Raw genomic sequence first — 27,018 nt, 5'->3', positions numbered from 1 at the left:
TCAACCTCGGAGAGGAATGCTATGGAAGTTTCATTTCCAATGAGTCATAATGTAACATGAACTTTTGAGTTTATACTGGAAGAGGCTGAAGACCAACACCCGAACAAAAGTCAAATGTTTACCATTATTCTTCGCCCACACTATTCTGTTTCCATTCACAAACTATACAATATTCTTAAAGACATACTCATGAATATTGAATTTGTTCAGTTTTCTTTCTTAGTTCAAATAATGCAAAAAGTTTTCAGAAGCTCTTCCATTAGCACAAAGTATATAGGAAGCACTTCCACAGCATTATAAAAATCACATTTATTACAAGACACTTACGACTCATGAACACAATCACTTAACATCCATGTTTATGCAACCATTTAAAAAATTATATATTACATCATTGATTCAACTGCTCCAATTCCTCATCTGTTTTGGCTAGAGAGTGCCGAGATAATGCATTTGAATGCCGTGAAGGAGTGAGTGTTTTCTTTTTGTTCATGTCCTCCATATCATCAAAATTGTGATTCAAGGACATCCGGCTACCCTTTTTTGAGTTGCAGGCTGTACCAGAGTTTATATTATTCGAGCTGGTGCTATTCCTGGGAACATTATTGACACTAGCAGTGTGTGTGGTAGTAAGGCACTGCTTTTCTTGGTCATCAATCATATCTTCAAGCTGTACAGAGCCACTTGGATTGGCTGTGCGATCTGGCATGTTGCTATGTACGACCTTTCTTGATGGACCTGATGAAATATACACTTTAGGTATTCCACACACAATATTAATAAAAGTGTTCAAAATATACAAACTATGACTTTCACATTTTTTTGTGACTGCAATAAGTTGTGCAAACAAGGTACCATGAACCACTTCATAATACTGTGGTGAAGAGGTACAGGTGTGGCAGTGCCACCTCATGACCTGTGTACACCAAAGTATTAGCACAGGTTTTTGAAAAATGCCTTGCTGCTTATGATGCCCCAGAGCATCCACTTGGAGTATATCTTACCCAACCTGTCCTCAGATTTTTAAGTTAGTTACTTAGCTTACCTACATAAGCAGAATTTTCAATACAGACTATAGAGTCAAAATACAGCATTGGCTATTTAGATAAGTACATGCATATTTTTTTTTTTTCAACAAACCGGCTGTATCCCACCAAGGAAGGGTGGCCCAAAAAGAAAAACGAAAGTTTCTCTTTTTAAATTTAGTAATTTATACAGGAGAAGGGGTTACTAGGCCCTTGCTCCCAGCATTTTAGTCGCCTCTTACAACACACATGGCTTACGGAGGAAGAATTCTGTTTCACTTCCCCAGGGAGATGAAAGGAAATAAACAACAAGAACAAGAACTAGGAAGAAAATAGAAGAAAACCCAGAGGGGTGTGTATGTATATGCTTGTACATGTATGCATAGTGTGACCTAAGTGTAAGTAGAAAGTAGCATGAGGTACCTGAAATCTTGCATGTTTATGAGACAGAAAAAAGACACCAGCAATCCTATCATCATGTAAAACAATTACAGGTTTCCATTTTACACTCACTTGGCAGGATGGTAGTACCTCCCTGGGTGGTTGCTGTCTACCAACCTACTACCTACAATGCATATTTATAACATAAGAATTTTTTTTAATTTATTGTCTTCTCTTATACTGGCAATACCTACCTCCTAAAATGTTAAGAGAGAATCAATGATAATCTAGCCAACCGAACCTAACCCACAAAGTATTTTTTTTTTTAAACGCCGGTGGTTTCCCACCGAGGCAGGGTGACCCAAAAAATAAACACTTTCACCATCATTCACACAATCACTGTCTTTGCAGAAGTGCCCAGATATGACATTTTAGATGTCACTCCAAACAGTCAATATCTCAAACTCCTCCTATAAATTTAGTACAGGCCTTGTACTTCCCACCTCCAGGACTCAAGTCTGGCCAACCTGTTTTCCTGAATCCCTTCACAAAATATTACCCTGCTCACACTAACAGCTCATCAGGTCCCAAAAACCACTAGTCTCCATTCACTCCTATCAGCTATTCATTTATGATGTTATAAGCACTGTTCCTGGAACAAATTTATTTTGCATTTTGAATCAAACCTCATCTATGTACAGTAGAGCACCAACTTATGTTGTTAATGTGTTCTTGAAAATTCGTCAAAATCAACTGTTCAGCAAATGGAACTTATTTACTCTTAGGAACTCTATGTTAGAATCAGACATTCGTTCCTGAACCATAATATTCCTTATCTAATCTCTGCTAACATTTATTTTTCAAAGAATTTTGACCCATTTACATTATTTAATTAAAGCATACACTGGGAAGTGGAATAAGAATCTTTCCTCAGTAAGCCATGTGTGATGTAAAAGTCAACTAAAATGCCAGGAGCAACGGGCTAGTAACCCCTTTTCCCATACAGCTTACTAAAAATATGAGAAAAACTGTCAAAGTGGAATGTTTGAATGTGCATGGATGTAGTGCATATGATAGATAGATAAATGTAGATGTTATGAATGAAAAGAAGCTGGATGTCCTGGCTCTAAGTGAAACAAACTTGAAGGGGGTAGGAGAATTTCAGTGGGGAGAAATAAATGGGATAAAGTCAGGGATTTCTAATAGAGTTAGAGCTAAGGAAGGAGTAGGAATAATGTTGAAGGATAAGTTATGGCAGGAAAAGAGGGAATATAAATGTTTAAATTCAAGGATTACGTAGAGTAAAATAAGGGTTGGATGTAAAAAGTGGGCTATAATAAGTGTTTATGCACCTGGGAAGAGAGAAGTGTAGAGGAGAGAGATATTTTGGGAAATGATGAGCGAGTGCATGGGGAGTTTTGAAACAAGAGAGAGTGTACTTGTGTTAGGAACCTAAATGCTAAAGTGTAAAATTGTTGTGAGAGTAGTATGCAAATTTGGGGTGCCAGGGTAAATGAAAAGGGGGGGGGGGGCCTTTAACTGAACTATGTGTAGAGTTTTGGTAATAAGTACAGCCTCTCTTCATTTAGCGACGTACTCATTTATTGATGACTCGGACTTACGACAGGGTCTCTGACCAGTATGCATACCTAAATAATGTACGTATAATAGAGCTAATTTCCTCAATTCTGTTTATTACAATATACAGTGCACTACTGTGTAAACATTTAAAAATATACTAAAAATGTTATAAATGGTGCAAAGGTGATATTAAAACAATATCAAAGAAGGTTTACACAAGCCCAGTGCCATTATACTATGCTTATTGCTTAGCGACGAATTTGCTTACCAACATGGTCTTAGGAACAGAACTTCATTGTGAAGTGAGGAGAGGCTGTAATACAATTTTTATGAAACAAATTTCAACTACTCCGTTATGGAAAACTGGAGAGGATAATAACTAGAACAGAGTATATTATAAACTCTGGCCATACAATAGAGCAGAAAAATAATGTAAGGGACCTGAGAGTAGTAATGTCTGAGGATCTCACTTTCAAGGATCACAACAGTGCCACGATCACAAGTGCAAAGAAAATGATAGGATGGATAATGAGAACGTTCAAAACGAGAGATACCAAGCCAATGATGATCCTTTTCAAATTACTTGTTCTCTCTAGGCTGGAATACTGCTGTACATTAACATCTCTGTTCAAAGTAGGTGAAATTGCAGATCTAGAGAGTGTACAGAGATCCTTTACTGCACGTATAAGTTCTGTCAAGCACCTTAACTACTGGGAACGTTTGGAAGCACTTGACTTGTACTCGTTGGAATGCAGGAGGGAGAGATCACAATCTACACTTGGAAAATTCTGGAAGGAATGGTCCCGAATCTGCACACACAAATAACTCTCTACGAAAGTAAAAGACTGGGCAGGCGATGCAAATACCCCCCAATTAAAAGTAGGGGCGCCATTGGTACACCAAGAGGAAACACCATAAGTGTCCAGGGCCCAAGACTGTTCAACAGCCTCTCACCAGGCATAGTGGGAATTACCAATAAACCCCTGGCTGCCTTCAAGAGAGAGCTGGATAGCTACCTAAAGTCAGTGCCAGATCAGCCGGGCTGTGGTCTGTACGTTGGACTGCATGCGGCCAGCAGTAACAGCCTGGTTGATCAGGCCCTGATCCACCAGGCGGCCTGGTCATGGACCGGGCCACGGGGGTGTTGATCCCCGGAATAACCTCCAGGTAGACTCCAGGTAATGAAAGTAGTAGTTTGTTACACTATGTATCAGTGGATAAAAGGTTGATAGGTAGGCTTCAGGAAGTGCATTTTTATACAGGGGGCAACAGATATATCACTACAGTTAGATTAACCCTTTGACCGTTTTCGACGTATAAATACGTCTTACGAGCCAATGTTTCTGACGTATATATACTCAATAATTCTAGCGGCTTCAAATCAAGCGGGAGAAAGCTGGTAGGCCCACATGTGAGAGAATGGGTCTGTGTGGTCAGTGTGCACCACATAAAAAAAATCCTGCAGCACACATTGCGTAATGAGAAAAAAAAAACTGATCGTTTTTTTGGAATAAAACGCCGACTTTGAGGTGTATTTTCGTATAGTATTTATCGTTGTATTCACGTTTTCATGGTCTTAGGTGATAAAATGGAAAACATTACAGAAATAGAGATGATTTTCATTACTCTGACAATGAAAACGACCTTGAAACTGAGCTCAAAGTAACGGAAATGTTCGATTCTTACCAATGTTCAGGAGTAAATAAATCACACCACACGTCCAATACACGTCAACTGGGGAGTCTAATATTCTTTCACTAGTGCACTGATATTATTTATACCATTTTTACAATAATGCAGTAGTCTGCATAACAGTAAATTTTGTATTTTTTTGTATGAATAAAAAATCAAAATAGAAAGCAATAATAATATAAGAGGGGCCTAGAGATATGACTAATGAACAGAGCATATGTTATTTTAGTGGCACGAATGTCTACCTTGTTTATTCTGGACCCTATTTTGAAATTGGCATCTTTTTTAGTTTGCGTGAAATTGGCCAAATTGCCAATTTCTGACCACCATATTGGGTAGTCCAAATTAGTAAATGGGAGGTTTCTTGTACTCAGCTGATAGATAAAATGGAGTTCTAAAGAAATAGCTATGAGTTTGGTCAACTGAAACAATGGAATTGGCTGAAAATAGGGCTCAAAGTTGGCGAAATCGCCGATACGCATATGTCGCTGAGACCGTTAACTTCGCGGGAGCATAATTCCATGAGTTTTCGACCAAATTTCGAACTTTTGGTGTCATTACCATCGGGAAAAGATTCTCTATCAATTCATAAGAAAAAAAATTTTTTTTTTTTTCAAAAATTGAGCGACATAGAATGACAGTTTCAGAGAGGGGCCTGAAACAGTCAAAGGGTTAAGAGGTAGATGGGGCAAAAGGAAAATGGCAACATCAAGCAAGAGAGGTAAAAGTTTACAAACTAAGGGAGGAGGAAGATAGGGTGAGACATAAGCAACTACTGGCAAAAATGTGGGCTAGTATAAGTATAGGTAGTGTGTGTGTGTGTGTGGGGGGGGGGGGGGCAGGGAGGTGCTAAAGAGGGGTGGGACAATTATAAAAATGCAGTGTTAGAATGCAGGGCAGAAGTTTGTGGCTATAGAAGGGTGGGTGCAGGAGGAAAGAGGAGTGATTGGTGGAATGACGAGGTAAAGGGTGCGATAAAAGAAAATGTCTCTTGTGAGAGATTTTTACGAAGCCGAAGTGATTTAAGAAGGGCAGAGTATATGGAGAGTAAAAGAAAGGTGAAGCGAGTGGCAAGAGAGTGCAAAAGGAGAGCAAATGACAGAGTGGGTGAGGCACTCAACAAATTTTGCCAAGAAAAAATTTTGGAGATAAACAGGTTAAGAAAGCCTAGCAAAAAATGGACTTGTCAGTTAAAAACTGAGTAGGGGAGTTAGCAGATGGGGAGTTGGAGGACCTGGGAAGATGGCAGGAAAATTTTGAGAAACTTAAATGTTGATGAAGAAAGGGAGGCAGTAATTTCATGCACTGTCCAGGGAGGTATAACATCTATTAGGAAAGAAGAGCTGGATGCGAGTGTGGGGGAAGTGCGCGAGACATTACATAGAATGAGAGGGGGTAAAGCAGCTGGAACTGACAGGATCATGACAGAAATATTAAAAGCAGAGGATACAGTGTTGGAGTGGTTGGTACTTTTGTTCAATAAATGTATGAAAGAGAGGAAGGTACCTAGACATAGGCAGTGTGTATGAATAGTTCCTTTGTGTAAAAGGAATGGGGACAAGAGAGATTGTAAAAATTATAGGGGATAAAGTTTACTGTCACCATGGTTGTTCAATATATTTACAGATGGAGTTTTAAGAGAAGTGAATGCTCGGGTATTGGCAAGAGGAGTGGGGCTAAAAGATAAAGAATCTAACACAAAGTGGGAGTTGTCACAGTTGCTCTTTGCTGATGACACTGTGCTTTTGGGAGATTCTGAAGAGAAGTTGCAGAGGTTGGTAGATGAGTTTGGTAGGGCATGTAAAAAAAAAAATTAAAAGTGAATATAGGAAAGAGTCAAGTGATGAGGATAAAAAAAAATTTAGCAACGAAAGATTGAATATCAGACTGGAGGGAGAGCGTATGGAAGAGGTGAATGTTTTCAGATATTTGGGAGCGGATGTGTCAGCAGATGGGTTTATGAAAGACGAGGTGAATCATAGAATTGACGAAGGGACAAAGATGAGTGGTGCGCTGAGAAGTCTGTGGAGATAAAGAACTTTATCCATGGAAGCAAAGAGGGGAATGTATGAGAGTGTAATTATACAATGTTCTTATACATGTATGGGTGTGAAGAATGGTGGTGAATGTTGCAACAAGACGGCTGGAGGCAGTGGGGATGTCATGTCTGAGGGCAATATCTAGTGTGAATATAATGAAGAGAATCCATAGTTTGAAGATTAGGAGGAAGTGTGGAATTACCAAAACTTATTCAGAGGGCTGAGGAAGGGTTACTGAGGTGGTTCGGACATGTAGAGAGGGTGGAACAAAACAGAATGACTTCGAGAGTATATAATCTGTAGCAGAGGGAAAGCAGGGTAGGGGTTGGCCTAGGAAAGGTCGAAGGGAGAGGGTAAAGGGGGGTTTTGTGTGCGAGGAGCTTGGACTTCCAACAAGCATGCGTGAATGTGCTTGCTGGAAGTCCAAGCTAGGAGTGAAGACAAATGGAAGTCCAAGCTAGGAGTGAAGACAAATGGAAGTCAAAGATAGGAGTGAATGTAGACAAATGGTTTTTAGGACATGATGTGACGTTGGAGTGTGAGCAAGATAACATTTATGAAGGGATTCAGGGAAACTGGCAGGCCGGACTCGAGTCCTGGATATGGGAAGTACAGTGCCTGCACTCTGAAACAGGGGTGTTAATGTTGCAGTTTTATAACTGTAGTGTAAGCGTGCCTCTGGCAAGACAGTGATGGAGTGAATAATGACGGAAGTTTTTTCTTTTTTGGGCCACCCTGCCTTGGTGGGAAATGGCCTGTGTGTTAATAAAAAAATAAGTTTACTGAGTAGGGTTATTATTGAAAGAATTAGAGGTAAGACAGAGAGTAAGATTGCAGATGAACAAGGAGGCTTTAGAATTTAAATTTAGATTTATTTCCTTGCAAGTTTATAATGTGCTTGACATATTGTAGGTAGTATATATACATAGGTAGTTTACAGTGAGGGTTTACAATGAATTGTAGTGCAAAGAGTGTCACTACCATGCTTTGGCATTACAGGCAGTCTAAACTTAACAGAGTACTGATTACTTAACACCAGACGTACAAAGCATAGTTTGATCAGGTTGCACTAATTATACAATAGGTTATACTTATGTCAAATGTATGTTATTCAACACTTGCATTAAAATATTTGCATTAATATATGAGAATTTATTGTACTCTGAGCATTTACTTTTGGGGTTCTCAGGCTAGGGAAGTAACACAATGAGCAATTATAATTTGAGGCGGTGGAGAGTGATTTGGTAGCTTTGTTGGCAAGGTTAATTACTGAGTGTTTAGTTTTGGGTGGGTAGGCGGTTTTTAACCCTTTGACTGTTTCAGTCGTATATATACATCTTACGCACCAATGTTTCGGACGTATTTATACGCGTAAAATGTAGCGGCTTCAAATCAAGCGGGAGAAAGCTGGTAGGCCTACATGAGAGAGAATGGGTCTCAGTGGTGGGTGTGCACCCTGTGAAAAAAATCTGGGACTCAGTGGTGCATTGTGGGAATGCCATCTTGGTAGTCCATTTTCACCATGCCTCGCGCTAAGAAGTACCTCACTCCTCGGCGTATTGGAGGTCTACTGTTCCCAAGTGATAGTTCTAACAGTGATGGAAGTACCAGTGAAAGTGAATTTCATGGTTTTGGAGAGGGTGTGACCGAAAGCAATGCCCAGGATTATGTAATTAGTGATGAAAACCCCGATGACCCACAACCGTCCACCTATGGTGCTGGCACATCTCATTCACGTTCACCTGTACCTGGACAAAAAAGGAAACTATTTCCCTGTTTACAAGACTCAGATCTGAGCAGTGAAAGTGATAATGATAGTGATTTCAAAGTTATTGACAGCAACTCAATTAGCGACAGTGAGGGGGGAATATTCGCCAGTGAAACGACAGTATGTTCGACGCAGCATGTGTTCTGGTAGTGAGCCTTATGCCCTTCCAAGGCAAAGGAGTAAATCTGGGAGTACATCCTGTGGCCCTACACCACGACCTGACAGTAAAGATGACGATATTGTTACAATGGGGATGTGTAATGTGCGTGGGGAAGAAGGTGATGGTGGTGGTGTTGGCGGTGGCATGAGTCATGTGGCACCAGCACCAGGCCACGCTACTACCGACGCTACCGACTCTGCGCAACTACAACCAGCCTCACCCAACCCCACACTCCCACAACATCCACAACCTGCACAACCACGTTTCAACATCCAGAACCCACCAGCAGACCGCATCTGGAACTGGCAGCAAGGTGACGATTTTATTCCCAATCCCCATGACTTTCATGAAACACAAAGTGGAATATGGCCATCGTGTACACTTGGGAACAATGCCACTGAACTAGCATGCTTTCAGTTGTTCTTTGATGAACCCCTGATGGACATTATTGTCAGGGAAACCAACACATACTATGAGTACACCATGGCAAATACAATTCTTTCGCCAAGGTCATGGCTACACCAGTGGAAGGACACAACTGTGGCAGAAATGTACCTGTTCTCTGCCACAATAATGCTTATGCCACATGTGTATAAGCACACAGTCACCACATACTGGTCAATAGAATGCCTGATTTCAACCCCAGGTTTTAGTGACATTATAGGAATGAATCCTTTTTTGATACTGTTACGTATGTTACACTTTTCAGACAAAACAAGGCCTGACAGAAGCGACAGGTTATATAAGATCAGAAATGTGTTTATGTACCTGAAACAAAAGCGTTGCATGTATTTTTATCCCTTCAGGAAGCTTGTTATTTATGAGTCTTTGATTTTATTCAAAGGAAGACTCATTCAAACAGTACATACCAAGCAAAAGGAAATGCTTTGGTATAAAGTTATTTGTACTCTGTGATTGCAAAAGTGGTCTTGTTTTGGATATCACTGTGTACACTGGCAGTAATACATTGAGAGATACCAGGAAGTTATTGGGTATCTCTGGTGATGTGGTTCGAACAATGATGGAACCATATCTTGGTAAGGTGCATATATTATATACTGATAACTGGTACACAAGCCCCATACTCAGTGATTTCTTGCGAGTGAACCTGACAGACGTGTGTGGCACAGCGTGTGGTAATCGTAAGCATATGCCAAGGTTCAACGCTGGCACTTGCAGAGGTGAGGTGCAGGCCTTTGCTGCCAATGACATCATGGCATGGAAACAAACACATATGCAGTTTAATGTGATCCTTTATTGACAACGTTTTGCCCACATAGTGGGCGAAACTGTTTGTGACTTGAAAAAGCCCACTGTGTGGGCAAAACATTGTCAATAAAGGATCACATTAAACTGCATGTGTGTTTATGTTTCCATAGTGTCGGTATTTTATACCATTTATTTTCATCGACATCATGGCATTTCGGTGGCATGACAAACGTGATGTCACATTCTTGACATCAGTTCACCGAAACGAAATGGCACACACTGGCAGGCACAATAGAGAGACCAATGAACCCATTCTAAAACCTGCAGCTGTCATGGACTACAACCTCAATATGCACTTAGTGGACAAATGTGACGTGCAGATTGGGTTTGCTGACTGTGTATGCCAGAGTTATAAGTGGTATATAAAACTTTTTTTTCCATCTTCTTGATATTTCCATGCTAAATGCTTATAACATATACAAGTTGAGGACCAACAACAAACCAAAATATGGTGAATTTTGTTTGTCAGTAATCAGACAAATAATTATCAAGTACCAAGGAGCAACACCTACAATAGACCAGCGCCCACGAAATTACAAACACATGCCATCTCGTTTGAGGCCTGGTGATCACTACCCCATACAACTGCCTCCTACTGCTTTCAAGTGCTCAGAAGAGGTGTTTTGTATGTGGACATACCACAAAACGCCCACAAACATGCAGAGACACTCGTTTTATGTGTGAGGAGTGTCAAGTACCACTCTGCATATACCTATGTTTCAAAGAGTTCCACAAGCTGCAGCAGTTCTAGGAAAGTGTTCAGTGACTGTACATATGTACATATATTATGGAACAATAGTAATAAACAATGTTTTGTATTGTTTGTATAAACAAGTTTTATACACAATCTAATAGTGATAATGTTTGTTCAGTTATTGTGTTGTAAACAATGAGTGTATATTGGAACAGTGCACCTTACTTTGGTCTCACAGGCCACATAAGTTACTTAGAAAAGAAAAATATTGGAAAATACAAGAAACCTTCGAATTGGAAGTAAATAAAAGAATACCGGGTGGGCAGCATTCGCCACTGTTGCCATACGCACCTCATTTTCTGCCAACTTTGCGCCTCTATATCATGGTAAGTACTGATTACAAAAAAAAAAAAAATTTAGGCTTAAAACACTCAGTAAAATAATCCTAACATTTTGGTAAGAATTTTTTTTTTTTTTTTTCAAATATTTTGCTACATAGAATGACAGTTTCAGAAAAGGGCTTGCGACAGTCAAAGGGTTAAGAAGTCTTGAATTGATGTACAGACAGGGTTCCTTTGGTATTCATTGGTAATGAATTCCAATTTTTTGGGCCCTTTATGTGTACAGAGTTTTTACATAGTGTGAGATGGACATGGAGAACATCACAGAGTGATCTGTGCCTTGTGTTATGGTCGTGTGTCCTCTTAAGGTTGGTAAGGAGAAGTTTGAGTGGAGGGCTTATATTTGAGTGTAGTGTTCTATGTATGTAGTAGGCACAATAATAGCTATGGATGTTCTTTATGGTGAGTAGTTTAGACTTTTGAATATTGGCGGGTAGGGGATGTGTAGATCAAGTGTTTACATTGAAGCATATATGTGAACAGTATTTAGATAAAGGTAGAGAAGTTTTCGTTGCATTTAAGGATTTGGAAAAGGTATATGATAAAGTGGACAGGGAGAAATGTGGCAGATGTTGCAAGTGTATGGAATAGGTAAGTTACTAAATGCTGTAAAGAGTTTTTATGAGGACAGTTAGGCTCAGGTTAGGATGTGTAGTTCTTAGACAGGGATGTGTAATATCACCATGGTTCTTTAACATATTTATACATGGGGCTGTAAAAGAAGTAAATGCTAGGGTGTTCGGGAGAGGGGTGGGATTAAATTATGGGGAATCAAATACAAAATGGGAGTTGACACAGTTACTCTTTGCTGATGATACTGTGTTTATGGGAGATTATAAAGAAAAGTTGCAAAGGTTAGTTGAGTTTGGGAAGGTGAGTAAAGGTACAAAGTTGGAATTGAACATAGATGAGTAAGGTGATAAGGGTATCAAATGATTTAGATAAAGAAAAATTGGATATCGCATTGGAGGGAGTATGGAAGAAGCGAGTTCAGATATTTGGGGGTTTATGAAGTATAAGATTAAGGTTAGCTGTTGGAGTGTGAGCAAGGTAACATTTATGAAGGGATTCAGGGAAACTGGGAGGTCGGACTTGATTCCTCGAAATGGGAAGTACATGTACAGTGCTACCACTCTAAGGGAGTTTTATAACTGTAGTGCACGCATGCCTCTGGCAAGACAGTGATGAAGTGAATGATGATGAAAGTTTTTCTTTTTCGGGCCACCCTGCCTTTGTGGGAAACAGCCGATGTGTTAATAATAATAAAAAAAAAGGTTAACCATTGAATTGATGAAGGTAAAAAGTTAAGTGGTGCTTTGAGGTATCTGTGGAGACAAAAAAAACTATCCATGGAGGCAAAGAAGGGAATGTATGAGAGTATAGTGGTACCAACATTCTTATATGGGTGTGAAGCATGGGTTGCAAATGCTGCAGCAAGGAGGCAACTGGAGGCAGTGGAGATGTTGTGTCTAAAGGCAATATGTGGTGCAAATATTATGCAGAGAATTCACAGTGTGGAAATTAGGAGATGTGGAGTTACTAAAAGTATCATATAGATAGACTGGAACAAAGTAGAATGCCTTGGAGAGCGTATAAATCTGTAGGGGAAGAAAAGCTGGGTAGGGGTCATCCTAAGAAAGGTTAGAGGGAGGGGTTAAAGGAGGTTTGGTAGGCGAAGGGCTTGGACTTCCAGCAAGCGTGCGTGAGCATGTTAGATAGGAGTGAATGGAGATGAATGGTTTTTAGGACCTGACAAGCTGTTGGAATGTGAGCAGGGTAATATTCTGTGAAGGGATTCAGGGAAACCAGTTAGCTGGACTCGAGTCCTGGAGGTGTGAAATACAATACTTGCACTTTAGAGGAAGGATTTGGGATATTGGCCATTTAGAGGGACATCTAAACTGTCGTATCTGAGTGCCTTTGCAAAGACAGTGATTGTGTGTGAATGATGGTGAAAGTGATGAAGGAGGAGTTTTTTTTGTTTTTTTCTCTCTTTTTTTGGGTCCTCCTGCCTTGGTGGGAGACAGATGATGAGTTAAAAAAAAGTAATTAAAAAGAAGAGAGCTACAATACAGTATTAAATGAAGTGCAGTGCAATACAATACAGATACACAAGCAGGGGCGGGAGGTACCTGGAGGGTCTTCTTTACTCTTCTATTCGCTCCAATATGCTCTTACATCATACATAACACAATACTCAATATATATATGCTCACCATTTCTTCACTGCTAATGAGTGTGGTATGGGAGGAATGAGGTGATATATAGGGGCAGGCAACAGCTGGACTGCCTCTCTCCCTCCCTCTCTTATTCTACCATTCATTCTCAGTCTGTTTCATATCATATTTACCAAACCACTTTACATACATTCATCACTCCCTCATTGCTATTGTGAGAGGTTATGTTCCTAGTTATATACATTGTGTGGGAAGGTCATCATAAGGACAACTGTGTGTGGGAGGGTGAGGATTAAGTGAGTAAATCTTTCTGTCCCACACCTCACCCACTAACAGGTATGGTCCACAGCAGCAGCAGTGATAGCTGCCACAATTATTAAATCTAGTTTTTAATCAATCTATCAAACCAATGCAAGTTTTTTTTAACATATCAGCCCTCTCCCACTGAAGAATAAAATTAACAAAATATGACGGGTTGGTAAAAACAGGAGGAAAATATTTAAAATAATTTGTTTAAATTATCTATGGGGAGGTGGAAAAGATTTCTTCCTCAGTAAGCCATGTGTGTCATCAGAGGCAACTAAAATGCCAGGAGCAAGGGGCTAGTAACCCCCTTTTCCTGTATAAATTACTAAATCTAAAAAGAGAAACTTTTGTTTTTCTTTTTGGGCCACCCTGCCTTGGTGGGATACAGCTGGTTCATTGAAAAAAAAATATATAAGTAATAGTTTCTAAAGTGCCAAAGTTGTAAGTGCAAAACACCACAAGTCTGAAAGTCTACATTAGATCACTAGGGTCTGTCATCCATTTCTAGCTCAATACAGTCCTTCTCCTTTTGCAAATTCTCACCTATCAATGCTCTTTTGCTGTGCCTAGCATCATCTAGGACCCCTAACAAATGCTGGAGTGACAAACTTGCCAGTTAATGTACTGAAGAGGCTCTCTGAGCATGGAATAGAGTAAAGCCTACATTGAAAATAAGTTAGCCATAAGACAGCCTGGGAACTCAGGTCATCTCTGATGTTGCAAACATGCCATGCACCAAGACTAATTTAGTCTCAGTGGGATTGAGAAATAGGTCTCTGTGGAGAGCCTGAAGATTTATTCACTGCTCACAATGCCCAAGACATACAGAAGGCTATGAAATAGGAGCACCCCAGGAATGGTGCCATCAATAAAATGCAACTGTTTAAATTAAAAAAAAAAAAAAAGAGAAAATTTAATGCAAAACTTGAAAATTCTTTTGTCTGACAAGTTGCAAAAATGTTGGCTGAATATCTGAACTAAACGCACATCTCAGTTCCACCTCTAAACTGACAATTCGATATCTGTGTTTTGCTTACGAATCCCACTGTTGAGGACATCAAGTCACACAGCCTCACTGATCTAGATGATAATTTTGATATGGAATAACAAGTTGCAACCAGCACACACTATCAGAAAAAAGTTCTGTTATATTATTATTAGAGCCAAAATATGGCAAACTCAAATCTGCCATACTTTTATGGCGATATGCAAATGAATGGTTTTAATTGTCGAGTGCATTTGGGTAAGACATTAAGGCACCCTGCTTCAAAAATTATGACAAATTGGCAAAACTAATGACAGAAAAAAGTGTTTTCATATGAAAACTTGAAAAATATACTGAAGGCAACATACTTACCAACAAAACTAAGGAGGACTGGAAGAAGTATTAAACCATGAAGAGCACCAATAACGACCATACCAAAATACATTCGGAAATAAAACACCTGAAAAACATAAAACTGTATAAACATGGTCATATACATATAATCATTTACATACACCACCTGAAATATACAAGTCATTGAGGAAACATTTTTGCATATTAATTTTTAAACACTGTATGCATAGAACCATACAATAAACAACTAAATAATGTACTTAAATTTTTTTAAATTTAAATAATTTAAATGTTACATCTTGACAGAGTTATATTTATAAGGTTCAGTATAAATAAGTGGTAGTAGTAACAGCAGCAGAAGATGCAACATTTATAGAGTGCTTTGACCACGCAGTTCACTCAGCACTCAATATTAAGAAAGTGAGAAGTAAATGAACTGGAAAAACAATGAATTACTGGTTAACAACGCCGACAATTTATGAATGTGGCTACGAAATTTTTATGATATAATAGTTTATTACATTATTTCACTTGTGTTATCTATATACTATAACCTTAACTGAGAAGGTTGAGAATGTATTACCTGGAATATTTTGGAGTTAGCAAAGGCAAGTACGACCACACCCATGTCACTAAGTGTGATACCAGATAACACAGATGGGCCCATGCGCACAAGAGCCTTTTTTGCCCTGATAATTCTGGTGTCTGCTTCACTGACAGCAAATGCCCTAGTAGTATGCGAGCAGAATTCCACTGAGATACCAATAGCCACGATGAGGTTCACAAGGGATATAGCATTTAGCGAGATATCCCACAGATACATCAGTCCTCCCATGTTGGTTATTATAAGTACCACCATAACCATGATGATCAGTGAGGAAGAAAAATCAAAACCCATCATTATCAGAGTGATGAAAAATACTGCTACTACAGAGATTCCTAACATCCGTACAGTGTCTTCCCAGATGGTCAAATACTGCTCGTAGAAAACATAAAACACACTGAAAGAAAACGAGAGAAGTAATACTTTAAAAAGGATTAAAAAAAATTAATATTTTGTATGCATAAGGCAAGCATGTTACTGAAGACTATGTTTAACACACTTGCCCTATAATATTAACCACTATATATCTCACTATGCAAAAGCTATCATCAATTACTTCTTCTTTCAACAAATCGGCCGTATCCAACCGAGGCAGATCATCAATTACGTGTAGCAAAAAATATTTGTACTGTACCTTGATTTTCTAAACATCATTCTAATTTTATTATGAATGTGTAATTCAGTCACTAGTGGGAATGTGTATTTATTGTCCATTTAAGTTTGTAGCAGGGCAGTGGAGAAATCTATACCAAGACCATCCTCTGATCTTGTAGCCTCCCTAATCAAGAGCTTGAGCTTGTCTACCCTGTCTACATCCTGCAGTACAGGAGGGCCCTGCATATACAGTACCCTCTTTTCAGTGTTCCACATTTTTGCTGGCTTTCAACTGAGCCACTGTTCATTATGTTTGGTGCTTTTACTGCTTTTCCACCATTTCTGTACAATAGTTGCATAAAGGAAGGGTCACCAGAGCCATATTTATTTTACTTTTTTTTTTTTAAATTTAACTGTATTGAGCACGCATTTAATATATGATAGCGTAAAAACATTATCAGAAATTTTAGAAGAAATTGACAATAAAAACGCTCTTTCACCTGCCACCAATTTTTGCTTATCACAGAGGGTCAAGAACCTAAAAGATGTACAAATGGGGCTGTACTTTGTACATCATTATCTTATTCTGTTGGGGTTTTGTTCCTCCAGTTGCATAAAAGCCTATTTCTCAATTCTTTCTTTGTAGTTCATTTCTCTCAATTTAGGCATCAAGGTCTCACTTTGTGTTTTACTAGGCAAGTTTCACACCAGTGATGCTTTAACAAAAAATAGTACACAGATGTTTTGTTCAATGCATCTGTGTCCAGGTTCCTGAGTACCACACTTATGTTTGCAAACCTAGTTCTGATGTACATTAATTTTTTTTTTTTAAGACAACCATTTTCTTTTAATTAATTTAATTTAATGGCATTAATATTGAAATTACTAAGAAACTTGTACCAAGAGAACTGTATGGTTTTAGGTTTAAAATGTTGAGCATACAGTGGACCCTCGACCAACAATATTAGTCCGTTCCTGAAAGCTCATTGTTAATCGAAATTATCGTTAGTCGAGTTAATTTTCCCCATAAGAAATAATGGAAATCAAATTAATCCGTGCAAGACACCCAAAAGTATTGAAAAAAAAAATTTTTACCACATGAAATATTAATTTTAATACACACAAACTGAAGAAGACATGTACAATTACATGACACTTACCTTTATTGAAGATCTGGTGATGATTGATGGGATAGGAGGGGAGACTGTGGATGGTGTTAGTGTTTAGAAGGGGAATCCCCTTCCATTAGGACTTGACACCTCAAGTCCTTTTCCGGGGTTACTTCCCTTCTTTTAATGCCACTAGGACCAGCTTGAGTGTCACTGGACCTCTGTCACACAACATATCTGTCCATAGAGGCCTGTACCTCCCGTTCCTTTACGACATTACTAAAGTGTTTCACAACATTGTCAGTGTCACAATTAAACACTTGTTCAGGTTTCAATTCTTCACTGTCTATGTACTCCTTGAATTCCTGCACATATTTTTCAGCTGCTTTTTGGTCCAAACTGGCAGCCTCACCATGCCTCATCACACTATGTATGCCACTACGATTCTTAAATCTCTCAAACCAATCTTTGCTGGCCTTAAATTCACTCACATCACCACTAGTTGCAGGCATTTTTCTAATTAAATCCTCATGCAACTTCCTAGCCTTTTCACATATGATCACTTGAGAGATGCTATCTCCTGCTATCTGTTTTTCATTTATCCACACCAATAAGTCTCTCAACATCTTCTATCACTTGCAATCTCAGTTTTGAAAACATAGTTGCACCTTTGGCAAGAACAGCTTCCTCGATTACCGTTTTCTTGGCCACAATAGTAGCGATGGTTGATTGGGGTTTTGCGTACAACCTGGCCAGCTCGGACACACACACTTCACTTTCATACTTAGCAATGATCTCTTTCTTCATATCCATAGTAATTCTCACCCTTTTTGCTGTAGGGTTGGCACTAGAAGCTTTCTTGGGGCCCATGGTGACTTATTTTGCAGGTGCAATCACTAAAAATGCTGTGATAATATGAAATGTTCTGATTGTATGTTTGGATGGGACCGCAGTGGCTGGCTGGCTTGTAAACACTGGCCACAAGTGGACACGTCTCAGACGGAACGAATCATGTTGGTCAAGTTTTTTAGCGCTAGTCGAGGCAAAATTTTTGCGTTAAAATGTATCGCTAGTTGGATTTAACGTTAGACGATGCCATCGTTGGTCGAGGGTCCACTGTATTTTTAAAATTTACAACTGTTTGGGTCTTGAGTTACAAACCCCATGGCAAATAATGCAGTTATATTTCAAAAACTATTTCCTAATACTACTATTAATATTGAAATATCTTACAAAATCTTAAATAAACATATGGGATAAGGTGAACACATTTTTAAAACACACAGCTTAAAATTTGCATACCGATATTACTTTTTATATTGATCTCATAGTTAAAATACTGAAACTTCATAAGAACCCTTCCTTAGAGATGATAAGGATTGCAGAGGAAGACCACTACATTTCAATGGACTTAAGAGGGTTGTGTCACATCAGTTAGGAAAAATTAAGAGGCGAGACCAAGAGATAGCAGCAATTACTCTCTGCAAGCTGAAGCAGTTAGTTACACAAAAACAAAACTTACCTGTAAGGAAACACCTTGTATTTCATTTCCCCACTTGGAATCAGTTTTCCATCTTTCTCCACAAGGTTCAGTGTTCTAGTAATATTATCTGCAATGGCTCGAGCTGCTCTCAGTGCTTCGTAGAACTGCTGACTATTACGCATGACAGTGTGATAGGTCATGAACACACTTGCCCCAATCATAGGATTTCCAGATTCATCATAACGTATTTTTACACTCTGTGGAGTAGGAATATAACTGAACTGTATTATATTATATTAAAACATTATTATATATTCGTATTATTATTATTTTTGTTTATCACACCAGCAGTCTCCCACTGAGGCAGGGTGACCTAAAAAAAAAAAAAAACTTTCATTTTTTCTTTTTAAATTTAGCAAGGGGTTACCAGCTCGATGCTCACGGCATTTGAGTTGCCTTTTATGACACGCGTGACACTAAACTCAGAGTGGTCATACAATATCTAGGGATTGGGAGGTAATAAGGTTCAATCTAAAAAAAGCAAAGGAGAGCTTCTATTCCTTAGCTCAGGAGCCAGTCACTGGTATCAAGGAATCTTCCTTGAAGAGAATAAAAGGATACATCCAAGATAGCCAGCAAGAAATTTTTTTTTAAAATATGGCACCAATTAAAATCACAGATCTAAATATCCAGATTAACAAATACTGCAAAATATGTACAGTAGACCGTTATTTAGCATGAGTTTACTTGGCACAATTTGGGTATTGAACGATTGAAGAATTGCGGCACAATTTTATGTTACACGTCATATAATTAATTTAACACGGTTCAGTTTGTTGGAAGGAAAAATAAAATTCTCTTTTGCTCAAGCGGCCACCTTGTTGTGGAGCCCTCCCGCCATCCCTTGCCACTCCCCGACACCACCCCACAACCCCAGCGTTCGTAATTTTTACATGTCCAGTCCAGTCTTTCTCTGCTACAAGGCAGCTGTGTTTGTGAATTGTGTTATGATATTTTAATTACTATATCTTACATCTGCCAAGCAATCATGACACCCAGTACCCATACCAGTGTTGCTGAAAGCGGCACAAAGAGGTCTAAGCACTTAAGTCTTAGAATTAACAAAGAAACAAATCTATTAGACAAGAGATAACTTGTAGCCGTAATGAAGTATTACTTTGCACATGGAAAGAGAGATAAACATGAGTGTGTGACTGAATGACTGACTTACTGAGTGACTTGTCTGACAGTAAGTCAGTCAAGTCATTTAGCAAGCCACACTTACTGAGTAACATGAATGACTTACTGAGTGACTTGACTGACATACAGAATGACTTAGTTATATACTCCAGTACAACCATCAACTTCAGTATCAGAACCTCTACCATTCACCTCAGCCCAGTAGGGCCACAGTATAACTCTCTCCACTCTTTTCACAATCGTCCACAGATACCAGCACCCACAATTTAAGGTAAGAAATACTACTATTTCTCTTACATTTGTAGTCTTAAGTAGTAAAAACATAATACATCACAACAATGAACTACAACTACATATTCACTTTTATTTTTGTAATATGTGGAGGCCTAAAAAAAAAAAGTTTGGCTTTTTTTTTGGGGGGGTGGGGGCTCCCAGGAACGTAACCCTATTTTTTCCCATAAGTTCTTCAGTTCATCTAACATGATTTTACCTAACACGGCATTTTCAGGAACATAACTACTGTGCTAAATGACAATCTACTGTACATACAATAAATATGACTAACCTGGCCATAGGCAGCATGTCCTGCTTTAGGGCAATACAAATCAGGATTATCTTTCAGGAACATTGGAAGATACTGGTAGAACACTTCTGGATCTGGACGGAAAGGGTTGTTAGGAAGTGGAGAAATTGGACACGAGTGACAAGCACTTGAAACAATGTCGCGCTTTCTTAGCGTCCTAACTAGTTTATTGTTTTGATGATGCGCATTTGTGATAGTGGCTACAGGATTGTGATTGTAGTCTGGCCAGCCATCATCTAAATGTGCTTCTCGGGATGGGGCTTTTGTAGTGACTGTTTCTTTTGAAGAATCAGCAGTGTTAATCTTTTTTAACTTGTCAATATTTTTAGCTTCGTAATCGACTGATGTCTCTCCATAAGTGTAGGAATAATCTTTGGTATCTTCATCAAATTCCTTTTTCTTAGACAATGGCTTTTCTTCAGAAACAGTGTCCAAATTGTAGTCATAGTCTAGGTCTCCATAATTGTAGTCATAGTTATAGACATCTTTGTAAACTTCCTCGAAATTTGGCCCCCCATATGAAATAGGCTCTTCTGTAACACCTGACTGGGGATCTACTGTAATATTATCATTGGTATCGTGTGGATCAGAAACCTCTAGCTCTCTTCTACAGAAGCTTCCATTATCGTGCAAACGACAACAGTATTTTCCTTCCAATGACCACTCAAAGTAGTCATCAATCCATGCAGAAGATGGTACAGCAATGAATGTTCTGGAAAAAAATTATTGGAAAATGTAAAGTTTCTAGATTACATTGCAGTACTGTGTACTTATTTTTTAAATCCACAAATCTCACCTTCAATGGCAGTATGAAAGTTATTTATATAATTTCAAATAGGTAAATTAATACTTTACAAGAGAAGTATAGTTTTCTCGTAACTAATATAGTTAACTAAGTAATGCAAAACTTCATTTTAATCATAGTACAGAATTGAAAAAATACAAATAATCATGAGGAAATAACAGAAAACTGATATAAAAATTATGAGAGGAAACAGTCTAAATATGAATTCAATAATAAGAATGAATATAGTGAAAAATGGGAAGTTTGCAAGATATAATGAGTGCATGGCATAAAAAAAAAATTACAGAAGAATGACCAAATGTAAGAAAACAAGGTTTATTTTATGTGAAAAAAATCTTGAAATATCTTACTGCATAGAAAGATGATGTAAATCTAATTTGGAAACACAAACAAATAAAGTAATAATTCAACATTACCTGTTTGGAATTTGTGATGCTAACTTCAGTTGTATTAATAATGCATCCTTATTGCAGCCAAGATGTGAACAAATCTTATTCTGCATATCGTAGTCAGAGAAGTTGTAGCCATGAGCAAGCACAAAATATACAGGAGCACCAACACACCCAAACTTTTCAAGATACTGTTTGAAAAAAAAAAATCAATATAAATTCTATCTCACATTCTCTCAGATCACTGAAGATGTATATAAAACAAATATACACAACGTGAAATGCTTTGAGTTGCAACTATTACCTGTACTTTTGTTTCCATACAAAATTACAAAATGATACACACATCACATATCCTGTATGCATGCATAACCTTAATTTAAACAAAGGGATTTGGAGCTAGAAGATTCATCATTATTTATGTCCATTCACACTCTCACTCCTCACCTGCTAGTTAAACTTTTACAAAACATTTTCTCAGACACTTGCTTACCTCAAAGTATTTTAATACATAGGAGTCATCAGGCATAGACAGTTCTTCCTCTAGACCAATTTCAATGTGAGGAACCATGGCCACAGATGCGCACAGCCAGAACATAAAGACAACTATTACCACTGCACGAACCCAAGGGCGCATCAAGAATGGTGCATATGTTGTTTCAAAAACCTGAAATACACATCACTTATTTTAACATCCCCATTTTTGTGCGAAAGTCAGTTTTTATGAAAATGAAGGGAAACAGGAAGACTGAATAAGCATGCCAAATAAGTGCTAAAACCAGACACCCAGTGCCTTACAATCTCCAAATTCAAATTTGGTATTCACGATCATCCTATGCCCTGAGCTCATGTCTGTAAATCTTGGCTCAGTCTAACCAAGAGTAATGACTAAGCTCATTTTAAAGTCACAGGACAATAAACATTTCTTTGGAACATCATAACTTTGGAAATAGGATGGCCTTTGACAATGTAAAAAAAAAAAAACTCCTCTATGATGCCCCTGCCCCACCTCAAAATATGTCTCTGCTTAACAAATATTAAACAGAGCAGAACATACCATATTTAGAGTCAGCTACCTTTTGCCACTTCTTTGGTGGGTGAAAATCTGATTAATTTCAACAACAGCAGACAGCATATATGAGAGTTAGTTTAGATTTTGCCACCAAAGTGGCTAGTTTATTTTGCACCCCATATCCATCGTGTGGAGGGTAATGCAAGAGCATATGGATACACAAAAGGCCTAGGAACTAGGCCCCAAAAGGGTTAACAGAAGTACATCTGAACTTATATCTATTCACTTATTCTCCATGGGGAAGTGGAAGAGAATTATTCCTCCGTAAACCATGCGTGTCATAAGAGGTGACTAAAATGCAAGGAGCAAGGGGCTAGTAACCCCTTCTCCTGTATGCATTACTAAAATTATGAAGAGAAACTTTTGTTTTTCTTTTTGGGCCACCCTGCCTTGGTGGGATATGGCTGGTTTGTTTAAAGTAGTAGTAGTTCACTTATCTGTTACAAGCAAATTTAGGAAATTTACTTAATATACCTGGGATCTTGTTTTCATTAATAAGATATCTTGACACATCACATAGGTTATTATACTATCTCTATATTTCTCAATAAGTGGACAATTAAGCACAAAGTGGTCAAGATAGTGAGTGCAGGGATGGCCACATACTTGGTATTTGGTTTGACCATCATCTGTGTCTCCCCCAAACTGCCAGAAGTACTTGTAACCAAGCCTAAGCCTGGCCACAACATCAGTCTATACACAATGCAAGCTGCTCCATAAATGTACTTACCTACATTCATGTTATCATAGTGGGTTATAGATCTACTCAGGCTTCTAACTGCATTCCTATAACATTCAGTTTCATTATTTATTTCTCTCCTTATGTTAGACACACATACAAAGTTATATTCTACATTATCCTTCAGGGCACATTTCTTAGCTAGCATATCAACTTATCATGAAGGAGTAATCCAATATGTGATGGGATTCATAACAATTGTACATTAATTTCTTTTTCCCGGATTCTTTAGTATCTACACCTGGCTTTTTCAATAAGCATGTTGTAAGTCATTATGAGTTAAGAGCCTTCATTGATGACGCAATCAGATGATAGAGTCAAACTCGGTGTCATAGGTTAGCTTTAGCACCATGAGGGTGGCAAACAATTCAGTTTGTAGCACAGACACCCAGCTGTTAATTCTTACTCCTAACTCTACAAATTTATTAACATCAGTCTCTAAAAACTGAAGAAGCCTGATAAATTAGATAGTCCATCAATCTTTCCAAAATTGATGGACTGACTACATCGACTCAAGGCTGAGGGAGTGATTTCTCAAATTCTTTCTGTTCTTCACCATTCTCCTTTGTATGGACCGATGAAGCCACTGTGTGGCTAAACGTTTCCACAATAAAGATGCCTAAGTGTTGCACATGTGTTTAATCTATCAACTTGTCAGTTTTCTGAACCATTTATCTACATTTCTGAAGAAGTGTGTTGTTTTTGTTCTTGTTTATTCCCTCTTATCTCCATGAGAAGTGGAACAGAATTCTTCTTCTGTAAGCCATGCATGTCATAAGAGGCAACTACATGCTGGGAGCAAGGGGCTAGTAACCTCTTCTCCTGTATACATTACTAAAGTTAAAGTTAAAAATAGAAACTTTTGTTCTTCTTTTTTGGGCCACCCTGCCTCGGTGGGATATGGCCAGTTTGTTGAAAGAAGAATTAAAATATACAGTTTTTTGATTGAATATATTTTCCTGGATATATATAATTACTATATTATTATACCACTTACCTTGTGCAAAAACCTAGTGTCAGAGTCCTTCTCCACTTTACTTCGCCTTATGCAGCAACACACATCAAATCGATTGTCCTAAAAAAACATTTAAGGTTACTCTAGTGACCAAAGATCCATGAAAGACATACAATAATAATATACACAATTCTGATTCATCTTTGACAATCTATAATTGACAGAAGCATAAGAATTTCATAGAAGAGTAGACTCACTTAGTACACAATCTACTGGCTCTTAAGTTAATGTGGTTGCAAAATTGAAACATTTTTGGTGAACTTGTTATATTAACCCCTTGACTGTCGCAACCCCAAATACTGAGGTGTCTCCTGGCGTTGAAAAAAAGAAAAAAAAAAAAAAAAAAAAAAAAAAAAAAAAAAAAAAAATTATCTAATGAAATTATAGAGAATCTTTTCCTGATTGTAATGACACAAAAAGAATGAAAACTGACGGAATTACGCTCTCGCGAAGTTAGTGACCTCGGTGATATTTATGAATTGGCGATTTTGCCCACTTTGAGCCCTATTTTTGGCTAATTCCACTGTTCCAGTTGACCAAACTCGTAGCTATTTCTTTAGAACTCCATTTGTTCTATCATTTGAGTACAAGAAACTGCCCAGTTACTGATTTCAACTACCCAATAACGTGGTCAGAAATTTGCAATTTGGCCAATTTCACGAAAATTAAAAAATATGACAATTTCAAAATAGGGTCCAGAATGAACAATGCAAACATTCCTGGCTCTAAAATAACATTTTCTTTGTTCACAGTCACGTCTCCAGGCCCCTCTGATATTACTCTTGCTTTCCATTTTGATTTTTTATTAAAAAAAAAAAAAAAAAAAAAAAGTTCCTGTTATGCAGACTACTGCAATATTGTAATAATTGTATAAATAATATCAACCCATTCATGACTGCATATTAGAATAGCTACTTGGACATTTATTGGAAAATGACATTTGTCTACTTTTGAATATTAGCAAAAATCAAACATTTCCCCTACTTTGAGCTCCATTTCAAGGTTCTTTTCATAGAAAAACCAATCAAAATCACCTCTATTTCTATATGTTTTCCATTCTATCAAACGAGACCAAGAAAAAGAGAATACAACCATAAATACTATATGAAAGTAGACCACAAAGTCGGCATTTTAATTAAAAAAAAAAACGGTCGGAGTTTTTTTTCTCTCATTATGCACTGAGTGCTGCAGGATTTTTTTATATGGTGCACACTGACCACACAGACCCATTCTCTCACATGTGGGCCTACCAGTTTTCTCCTGCTTGATTTGAAGCTGCTAGAATTTAGGAGTATATATACGTCAAAAACGGTGGCTCGTAAGACGTATATATACGACCAAAACAGTCAAAGGGTTAATCAGCCTGCACAGCAGAATACATGCAAGGAAAAATGTGGCATACACCAGGTTCTTTCTCCTCCATCTTGCAGCGAGTCTATGGAAAAGTCAACTGTCTTATAGGGAAGGTCTACTTAATGTATATAACCTTCCTTGCATTAGTCCTCTGCTCATATACATCCAATACCATATACCATACTTGGCCATGTATCTCCGTCATACCACTCTTCCACCCATTCCCTGCCACACACCCACACCACCAGTTCATATTCCCCCCATCCCCTTTGTGGTGACATGCCTTCACCACATACCCAGCAGCTTCACCCATACTATCCACATGCCCTTGCTGCACATCCAGCAACTCCACCCATACCACCTTCCTCTAGCCACACACCTTCACCCACACCATGCTTCTAACTCATGCCTGCCTTCCCCATCCATTCCATCTTCCCCTATAATTTCCCCACAGCCACACACCTTCACCCACACCATTCCAACTATGTAGTAACCTCTACCCACACAATTCCCTCCCCGGCCACATGCCTTTGCCCACACCTTCCCATTTAGCAACCTCCATCTACACAACCCACCTATACAATTTACCCCATGGCCACACCCACACATCCCCCCCCCCTCCCCAAGACCACAAGGATCATCAAATAGAGCGAGAGGAACACTTGAAAGACTTGGGAGTAATCGTGTCATTTAACCTTATTTTAAAAAAAAAAACAGTAAGGCAAGTGTCATGACAGCCAGGAAAATGACAGGGTGGATAATGAGAATTTTCAAAACAAGGAAAAATTGTGCCAGTGGTGACATTATTCAAATCACTTGTTCTCTCTTGCTGGAAGTATTGTTCAGTGTTGATGATTTCATTCAAGGTGGAAGAAATATTGGAGATGGAACATATACAGGGAACATTTATAGCCCACACAGAAGCAATAAAGCACCTAAATTACTGGGAACATCTCATAGTTCTAAATGTGTACTCACTGGCACAGAGCAAGGAGAGATGCATGATAATATAAACATGGAAATTACACAAGGGCCTAGTCCCAAATCTGCACACTGCCATAACATAATGGAATCAGAGATATGGGAGGAAGTGTAAAAGAAACCCAGTGAAATGCAAATATGCCATGGGCAAAGAAGAGAACACTGTATTGATATCTGTGGCCCCAGATTGTTCAACGTCTAAGGAGATATCAGAAACACTGCTGGGGCAAGTGTAGAAGTCTTCAGGAGAAAACTGGAC

The 27,018-nt window shown here is 38.4% G+C and overlaps 1 protein-coding gene across 2 annotated transcripts in view; it reads right to left on the bottom strand.

The window, feature by feature from the left end:
* The window catches only part of LOC128701366 (NPC intracellular cholesterol transporter 1), a 331,186-nt gene that overhangs the window by 661 nt on the left and 303,507 nt on the right, over positions 1-27,018 (bottom strand). The window contains exons 17-24 of one of the 2 annotated variants that reach the window (XM_053795073.2): positions 24,408-24,485; positions 22,093-22,266; positions 21,627-21,790; positions 20,388-21,117; positions 18,662-18,879; positions 15,416-15,833; positions 14,851-14,938; positions 1-738 (exon numbers count right to left, since the gene is read on the bottom strand). The exon at positions 1-738 is cut by the window's left edge and continues 661 nt beyond it. In XM_053795073.2, coding sequence (XP_053651048.2) covers positions 392-738; positions 14,851-14,938; positions 15,416-15,833; positions 18,662-18,879; positions 20,388-21,117; positions 21,627-21,790; positions 22,093-22,266; positions 24,408-24,485 — 2,217 coding nt within the window. In that variant the 3' untranslated portion in view covers positions 1-391. The remainder of the gene's footprint in view (positions 739-14,850; positions 14,939-15,415; positions 15,834-18,661; positions 18,880-20,387; positions 21,118-21,626; positions 21,791-22,092; positions 22,267-24,407; positions 24,486-27,018) is intronic. The other variant, XM_053795090.2, reaches the window with a different exon arrangement.

The sequence above is a fragment of the Cherax quadricarinatus genome, chromosome 37 (assembly GCF_038502225.1).
Source record: "Cherax quadricarinatus isolate ZL_2023a chromosome 37, ASM3850222v1, whole genome shotgun sequence".
Taxonomy (NCBI): domain Eukaryota; kingdom Metazoa; phylum Arthropoda; class Malacostraca; order Decapoda; family Parastacidae; genus Cherax; species Cherax quadricarinatus.
The sequence above is the reverse complement of the archived record's forward strand: the minus strand, read 5'-3'. Positions and strand labels throughout refer to the sequence as shown.